The following is a 9,188-nucleotide window of genomic DNA, read 5'->3' as shown; positions in this document are numbered from 1 at the left end:
TTTGTTCCTCCAGCGGTCGGGGGTCTCTGACCTTCCGTTGCCGGGACGATCTTGGCTCCCGTAACCGGCGGTCGACCCTCCGCACCGGGGCGATCAAGCTCCCCGCAATCGGACCCCGGGTCTGGACTGGTCGAAACCTTCCGGGGCTCGGAGCTTCCCGACATCAGTCTCTGCCCGAGACTGCGAGCTCCTCAAGGCCAATTCTCTGGATGCTTTCAAGAGAGAGCTAGATAGAGCTCTTAAGGATAGCGGAGTCAGGGGGTATGGGGAGAAGGCAGGAACGGGGTACTGATTGTGGATGATCAGCCATGATCACAGAGAATGGCGGTGCTGGCTCGAAGGGCCGAATGGCCTCCTCCTGCACCTATTGTCTATTGTCCATTGACGTACAGGAGTGTGGACAAAATCGCTACTTATTGCCCATGATATACTTGAGCTCTACATGGAAGACTAGGGGTTGCCAACTTCCTCACTCCCAAATACGGGACAAGGTGACGTCACCGCCCCGCGCCCCACGTGACCTCGCCCAGCCAGCGCCCACGTGCTCCCACTCCACCAATGGCGACCACCCGGGCCGGGAGCACGTGGGTGCTGGCTGGGCGAGGTCACGTGGGGCGTGGGGCGGTGACGTCACCTTGTCCCGTATTTGGGAGTGAGGAAGTTGGCGACCCCCCACTAATACGGGATAAGGGCAGTCTCGTGCGGGACAAACTAACTTAGCCCAAAATACGGGATGTCCCGGCTAATAAGGGACGGTTGGCGGCCTACACGGGGAAGACTACACTGGGAGGGAGGTGCGCGTGGGTTAAACGTTTACCACCCGGGCCTGGAGGAGGCAGCGGTCAAGTTCCTCGGGCAAGGCGGCGTGCCGGAGACCGTTCCCGTCCAAGCGCAGCACCCGTATCTTGGAGAAGCTCATGGGGCCCCGACCCCGACAGAAACTCCTCGCCTTAATCTCTGCAAACAACACAAAGCAAGAGGTCAGAGACACGTTTAAGCCGCACGCACACGCACATGCACACGCACAAAGAATTACAGCCGTGTAGAGACGAGTAGAGACACATACAGCCGTGTAGAGACACATACAGCCGTGTAGAGGCAGATAGAGCCATGTAGAGACATGTACAGCCGTGTAGAGACATGTACAGCCGTGTAGAGACATGTAGAGACATGTACAGCTGTGTAGAGACATGTAGAGCCGTGTAGAGACATGTACAGCTGTGTAGAGGCAGATACAGCCATGTAGAGACATGTACAGCCGTGTAGAGACATGTACAGCTGTGTAGAGACATGTAGAGCCGTGTAGAGACATGTAGAGCCGTGTAGAGACATGTAGAGCTGTGTAGAGACATGTACAGCTGTGTAGAACCATGTAGAGACACCTACAGCCGTCTAGAGCCATGTACAGCCGTGTAGAGCCGTGTAGAGAAACGTAGAGCCGTGTAGAGCTGTATAGAGTCATAGTGCCAGAGAGCCATAAAGCCATGTCGAGCCATATGGCCATCGGCCCATAGAGCCACACTGCATGGGAACAGGCCCTTCGGCCCAAATGGGACTAGCGTAGATTTAGTTTAGTTCCGTTTAGTTTAGAGATACAGCGCAGAAACAGGCCCTTCGGCCCACCCAGCCCGCACCGTCCAGCGATCCCCGCACACCAACACTGACCGACACACACTAGGGACAATTTGCAATTACACCAAGCCTATAAATCTACAAACCTGCACGTCTTTGAGGTGTGGGAGGAAACTGAAGATCTCGGAGAAAACCCACGTAGGTCGCGGGGAGAACGTACAAACCCCGTACAGACGGCGCCCGTAGTCGGGATGGAACCCGGGTCTCTGGCGCCGTGAGGCAGCAGCTCTACCCGCTGCGCCACCGTGCCACCCGTGATGGGGCATGTTGGCTGGCACGGCACGTCCATGTGTCCACTACCCTGTGACCACCTGGGTTTTCTCCGGGTGCTCCGGATCCCTCCGACATTCCCCAGACGTGCGGGTTTGTGGGTGAATCGGCCCTGTGTAAACTGTCCCCTGGTGTGCAGGGAGCGGATGAGAAGGTGGGATAACACAGATCCAGTGTGAAAGGGTGATTGCTGGTCGGCACGGACTCGATGGGCCGAAGGGCCTGTTTCTGCTCTGTAAGTCTGAAGTCTAAAGGCTCAACATCAGCGGCTCAACGTTGAGAGAATCAGACCTCACGAACCTTTGATCCTGTTGGCATGGAGATAGAGATGCTCCAAGTTTTCATGGACCAGGGGAATGTTGTGCAGCTCGTTGTGGGAGAGGTCCAACTCGATTAAGGTGGAGACGTTAAAGAGGTTTGTGGGAATGCCCTGGTCGGTGAGATGGTTGTTGGAGATCCTGGCGTGCTGGAGTTTGGGGAGCTTGAGGAAGTACCCGCTGGGAATGGTGCTGATGTGGTTGTAGTCTAGGTACAGCTGGTGCATTGTGGCCGGGAGAACCTTGGGCACCTTCTTCAGGTGGTTGTTGCTGAGGTCCAGGAAGGTGAGAGACGTCAGAGCCTTGAGGGAGTCTCCGACATCTTGCAGCTGGTTGTGGTTGAGGTGGAGCGTGGTCAGGTTGCCGAGTCCTTGCAAAGCGTTGGGTTGTATCTTGGAGATGCTGTTGCCGGCGAGCCTGAGCTCCCGCAGGGAGCGTGGCAAGGGATGGGGGACGTTGGCCAGCCTGTTGTGGTCCAGGTACAGCCTCTGGAGGTTGTGCAGCTTAGAGAAGACGCGCTTGCCCAGTGCCCGGCTGGAGATGTTGTTGCCTTGCAGGACGAGCCAGAGGAGGCCGGTGGCGTTGTCGAACGCGCCCTGAGGCAGGTCCCGGATCAGGTTGTCCTGCAGGTAGACGTACTTCATGCGTGCCGGCAGGCGGGGGACGTGCCGAAGGCGGCGCGTGTCGCAGTACATGGCGGTGGGTAGCGCGGGAGGACAAGTGCATTCTGGGGGACAGTCGGCGGCCGAGGGGGCGGACTCCTCCCGCTCCACGTGGGGCTGCCAGCGGGGCCGGGAAAAGGCCAGGACACGGGCCAGCCAGTTGAAGTATCCGTGCGTGTACTGACAGCAGGCTCCGGACAAGAGCGCGGCCACCAGTAGCAGAGGCAGCGGCTTCATCGCGGCAAACGCAACAGGGCGAGGATGATCCCACAACGGCCTTGACCGCCAACGATAAGCGGAGGCAACCGCGGGCACGCCAAACGGCCACGGTAGTTCACGACTCTGAGAGGGGATTGAGACAGAACCATCACAGTTAGAACAATGGTGAATATTAGCACAGGCCCCGCGGTGGAGGAGAGCGTGTAGGAAGGTAGACACACAACGCTGCAGTAACTCAGCGGGTCAGGCAGCATCTGTGGAGAACATGGATGGGTGACGTTTCACAGAGTGCTGGAGTAACTCAGCGGGTCAGGCAGCATCTGTGGAGAGAAGGAATGGATAGGTGACGTTTCACAGAGTGCTGGAGTAACTCAGTGGGTCAGGCAGCATCTGTGGAGAGAAGGAATGGGTGACGTTTCACAGAGTGCTGGAGTAACTCAGCGGGTCAGGCAGCATCTCTGGAGAGAAGGAATGGGTGACGTTTCACAGAGTGCTGGAGTAACTCAGCGGGTCAGGCAGCATCTGTGGAGAACATGGATAGGTGACGTTTCACAGGGTGCTGGAGTAACTCAGCGGGTCAGGCAGCATCTCTGGAGAGAAGGAATGGGTGACGTTTCGGGTCGATACCTTTCTTCAGTGTCACGACCCGAAACATCACCCATTCCTTCTCTCCAGAGATGCTGCCTGACCCGCTGAGTTACTCCAGCTTTTTGTGCCTACCTTCGGTTTAAACCAGCATCTGCAGTTCCCTCTTACACAATGAACCATCCTACATTTCCAAGATCATAAGAGAAATCAGTAGAATTAGGCTATTTGGCCCATCAAGTCTACTCTGCCATTCAATCATGGCTGATCTATCTCTCCCTCCTAACCCCATTCACCTGCCTTCTCCCTAATAATCTTTGACACCCGCACTAAAACCCTTCCTCAGACTGAAGGACTATAAAAGGACTGGACAAGCTGGATCCAGGGGCCACACTGTATCAGAATAAAGGGGAGGCCATTTAAGACTGAGATGAGAAAAAAACCTTTTTCACCCAGAGAGTTGTGAATTTGTGGAATTCTCTGCCACAGAGGGCAGTGGAGGCCGATTCACTGGATGTATTTAAAAGAGAGTTAGATAGAGCTCTAGGGGCTAGTGGGATCAAGGGATGTGGTGAGAAAGCAGGCACGGGTTACTGATTGTGGATGATCAGCCATATCATCATCATATCATATATATACAGCCGGAAACAGGCCTTTTCAGCCCTCCAAGTCCATGCCGCCCAGCGATCCCCGTACATTAACACTATCCTACACCCACTAGGGACAATTTTTACATTTTACCCAGCCAATTAACCTACATACCTGTACGTCTTTGGAGTGTGGGAGGAAACCGAAGATCTCGGATAAAACCCACGCAGGTCACGGGGAGAACGTACAAACTCCTTACAGTGCAGCACCCGTAGTCAGGATCGAACCTGAGTCTCCGGCGCTGCATTCGCTGTAAAGCAGCAACTCTAACGCTGCGCTACCGTGCCGCCATGATCACAATGAATGGCGGTGTCAGGTCGAATGGCCGAATGGCCTCCTCCTGCACCTATTTTCTATGTTTCTATGTCACACATTCCTTCTATCCAATGAGCTGCCCGTCCCGCTGAGTTACTCCAGCATTTTGTGTCTATCTTCAGTGTAAATCAGCATCTACAGTTCCTTGCTACACATGAAAATAGGCCCTTCGGCCCACCATGTCCATGCCAACCATCGATCACACATTCATATTAGTTCTGTTATCCCACTTTCTCATCCAATGAGTACAATCAGTCTGAAGATGGGTCCAAACCTGAAACGTTACCTATCCATGTTCTCCAGAGATGCTGCCTGACCCGCTGAGTTACTCCAGCACTCTGTGAAACGTCACCTATCCGTGTTCTCCACAGATGCTGCCTGACCCGCTGAGTTACTCCAGCACTCTGTGTGTGTTTTTGAATGCATAAAATCACAAGGGGAATAGACAGGGTGAAGGCACAGAGGCTTTTTACCCAGGGTCGGGGAATCAAGAAACATAAGACACGGGTTTAAGTTGAGGTTGGAAAGATTTAATACGAACCTGAGGGGCAACGTTTTCACATGGAGGATGGTGGATGTATGGAATGAGCTGCCGGAGGAGGTAGCTGAGGTAGGGACTATAACAACATTTAGAAGACATTTGGACAGGTTCATGGATTAAGACAGGTTCAGAGGGGTATGGGCCAAACATGAGCAGGTGGGACTAACTTAGATGGGGCATTTGGTCAGCATGGGCTAGTTGGGCCGAAGGGCCTGTATCTGTCCTGCGTTACTCGATGACTCTATGACCGCATCTTTCCCTTCTGGGCTGACGTGACACTTAAAAATAATTGTCCTCATTAATAAAAGCTTCGTTAATGGTTGATTACCAAATTAGTTTGGTATTCAAGTTACAAACGCCAACCATTTCATTATGGTTGCTGGGGGTGGGAGGGGGGGGGGACAATTGAAGAATTGTCACAACCAGTCACAGTTTCCGTTTCTCTAATGTGTACGTTGGCTTAAATGAAGAAAACTTGACAAGGGGTATTCATTTTTAAAAAGTGCAAAAATATTAAGAATACTGGTCTATTCATGTTAGGCATAATTGGGGAAACGCACAGAGACAATGACACCTTTAACCAGAGTGGAAACAAAAACATTTACTTACAGCAGTCCCATTTTACCCAGTGAATGCCAGTCTTGGAGTGTAACACTAAATAACATTTCCGAGTTCCACTACTTGACGTAGGGTCGCAAACTGTCCCGTATTAGCCGGGACGTCCTGTATTTTGGGCTAAATTGGTTTGTCCCGTACGGGACCGCCCTTGTCCCGTATTAGGGGGCTGCTGTAGGTCCGGACAGTGTAGGCCCGGACAGTGTAGGCCCGGTCAGTGTAGGCCCGGACAGTGTAGGCCCGGACAGTGTAGGCCCGGACAGTGTAGGCCCGGACAGTGTAGGCCCGGACAGTGTAGGCCCGGTCAGTGTAGGCCCGGACAGTATAGGCCCGGACGCTGTAGGCCCGGACGCTGTAGGCCTGGACAGTGTAGACACGGATGCTGTAGGCCCAGATGCTGTAGGCCCGGACACTGTAGACCCGGACAGTGTAGGCCCGGACAGTGTAGGCCCGGACAGTGTAGGCCCGGACAGTGTAGGCCCGGACAGTGTAGGTCCGGTCAGTGTAGGCCCGGACAGTGTAGGCCCGGACAGTGTAGGCCCGGACAGTGTAGGCCCGGACAGTGTAGGTCCGGACAGTGTAGGCCCGGACAGTGTAGGCCCGGTCAGTGTAGGCCCGGACAGTTTAGGCCCGGACAGTGTAGGCCCGGATGTTGTAGGCCTGGACAGTGTAGGCCCGGACGCTGTAGGCCCGGACAGTGTAGGCCCGGATGCTGTAGGCCCGGACAGTGTAGGCCCGGACGCTGTAGGCCCGGACAGTGTAGGCCCGGATGCTGTAGGCCCGGACAGTGTAGGCCCGGACAGTGTAGGCCCGGACAGTGTAGGCCCGGACAGTGTAGGCCCGGACAGTGTAGGTCCGGACAGTGTAGGCCCGGAGAGTGTAGGCCCGGAGAGTGTAGGCCCGGACAGTGTAGGCCCGGACAGTCTCGGCCCGGACAGTGTAGGCCCGGACAGTGTAGGCCCGGACAGTATAGGCCCGGAGAGTGTAGGCCCGGAGAGTGTAGGGCCGGACAGTGTAGGCCCGGACAGTCTCGGCCCGGACAGTGTAGGCCCGGACAGTGTAGGTCCGGAGAGTGTAGGCCCGGAGAGTGTAGGCCCGGACAGTGTAGGCCCAGACAGTGTAGGTCCGGACAGTCTCGGCCCAGAGGCCCGGGCGCCGCCTGACGGAGGTTGCGTAGCAACCCGCCTCCCGGCCCGGGCGGCCGCCATTGGTGGAGCAGGAGCACGTGGCCGCTGGCTGGGTGAAGTCACCCTCGCTGGAGTTTAGCAGAATGAGGGGGGGACCTCATTGAAACACCGAATAGTGAGCGGCCCGGATAGAGTGGATGTGGAGAGGATGGTTCCACTATTGGGAGAGTCTGGGACCAGAGGGCACAGTCTCAGAATTAAAGGATGTTCCTTTAGGAAGGAGATGAGGAGGAATTTCTTTGGTCAGAGGATGGTGAATCTGTGGGATTCTTTGCCACAGACGGCTGTGGAGGCCACAAGTCAGTGGATATTTTTAAGGCAGAGATAGGTAGATTCTTGATTAGTGCGGGTGTCAGGGGATAGCACGAGAGTCACCAATGAACAGATGATCGATCGTTGGTGGGTGTGGACACGGTGGGCCTGTTTCCGTGCTGTAGCTCTAAACTAAACAGAAGTTATCAAGATGATTTTCCAAACTGGCAAAGCGTTCATTAAAATAGGATTAGCTGAAGCTGGAGAAGGCAGGAGAATGGGATTGAGAGGGAGAGATAGATCAGCCATGATTGAATGGTGGAGTAGACTGGATGGGCCGAATGGCCCAATTCTACTCTGATGCCTTACGTTCTTAGGGCAGCAGGGTGGTGCAGCGTTAGAGTTGCTGCCTTACAGCGCTTACAGCGCCGGAGACCCGGGTTCGATCCCGACTACGGGCGCTGTCTGTACGGAGTTTGTACGTTCTCCAAGTGACCTGCTTGTGTTTTCTCCGAGATCTTCGGTTTCCTCCCACACTCCAAAGACGTGCAGGTTTGTAGGTTAATTGGCTTGGTAGAAATGTAAAATTGTCCGTAGTGTGTGGGTGTAGGATAGTGTTAGTGTGCGGGGATCGCTGGTCGGCATGGACTCGGTGGGCCGAAGGGCCTGTTTCCGCGCTGTGTCTCTAAACTGACCTGTCAGCCATTTCCCAAACAAATCTATGAAAGTTTTCAAGTTCCAAGAGTCCAATTTCTAAAATAACAAAGTTCAAGACCTTCCTATGAATATTAAACTTGTATTCCACATATAACGAGGTGTATTTACAGTTTTATAGCCTTCTAAAAATATTATCACGTTAGTCATAACATTAGCCTGTCTACAGAGTTATTCCCTCGCTGTGAATTCATGAAGGAAATCCAAAATAGGTTCATGTTCATAGGAGTAGAATTAGGCCATTCGGCCCATCAAGGCTACCCCGCCATTCAATCATGGCTGATCTATCTCTCCCTCCCAACCCCATTCTCCTGCCTTCTCCCCCCTTGAACGGACTTTGCTGGCTTTACCTTGCACTAAACGTTATTCCCTTATCATGTAACTGTACACCGTGAACGGCTCGATTGTAATCGTGTGTTGTCTTTCCGCTGACCGGTTAGCACGCAACAAAAGCTTTTCACTGTACCTCGGTACACGTGACAATAAACTAAACTCAACTAAACTAAACAACAGTAGGAAAAAAACAGCAGTTGGTTAAAATCGAAGGTAGACACAAAAACGCTGGAGTAACTCAGCGGGTCAGGCAGCATCTCTGGAGAGAAGGAATGGGTGACGTTTCGGGTCGAGACCCTTCTTCGGACTGATGTCAGGGTTACAATCGGTAACATTTAATCAGGGGGGGCAGTGAGACTGGTGGGAGAACTGGGAAGGGGGAGGGATGGAGAGAGAGGGAGGGGAAGTAAAGGTTACTAGAAGTTAGAGAGGTCAATGTTCATACCGCTGGGGTGTAAGCAGCCCAAGTGAAATATGAGGTGCTGTTCCTCCAATTTGCGTTGGGCCTCACTCTGACAATGGAGGAGGCCCAGGATGGACAGGTCAGTGTGGGAGTGGGGTTTGACAGAGTGGCTCGCTGGGCCCAGTGCTCCTGCACTCCTCCCTCCACTTACACCGACATTCTCAATGGGCGAACATTCACCCGGCCTCCCGTCAGGGGTCGATGTGAAGATTGAGGAGACCTCTTTGCCTACCTGGTGTGGGGATAGTGGGGCAGGTCCCTCCTCCAGGGGTTTATCTTACACGATGCATTCTGCAGGAAGAGCTGCAGCTTCTGCCCGGCCTGCTGTGTTCACACCAGGGACAGCGAATAATCTGCTGGGTGGAACATTCCCAGTCCACACACACACACACACAACTGCCCCATTCATAAACCTGAGTAAACCTTGAAATGAAG

At 54.0% G+C, this 9,188-nt stretch overlaps 1 protein-coding gene across 1 annotated transcript; it reads right to left on the bottom strand.

The window, feature by feature from the left end:
- Positions 1 to 676: 676 nt before the first annotated feature.
- On the bottom strand, positions 677 to 3,178 carry LOC144605350 (fibromodulin-like). The gene is made up of 2 exons (XM_078420498.1): positions 2,203 to 3,178; positions 677 to 957 (listed from the first exon to the last, which is right to left on the bottom strand). Exons 1-2 carry the CDS (start codon positions 3,116 to 3,118, stop codon positions 806 to 808), a joined length of 1,068 nt encoding a protein of 355 aa, XP_078276624.1. The 5' UTR covers positions 3,119 to 3,178; the 3' UTR covers positions 677 to 805.
- Between the last annotated feature and the right edge of the window lie 6,010 nt (positions 3,179 to 9,188).

Source organism: Rhinoraja longicauda, chromosome 24, assembly GCF_053455715.1.
Source record: "Rhinoraja longicauda isolate Sanriku21f chromosome 24, sRhiLon1.1, whole genome shotgun sequence".
Taxonomy (NCBI): Eukaryota; Metazoa; Chordata; class Chondrichthyes; order Rajiformes; family Arhynchobatidae; genus Rhinoraja; species Rhinoraja longicauda.
Note: the sequence above shows the minus strand (reverse complement) of the source record. Positions and strands in the feature narration are given on the sequence as shown.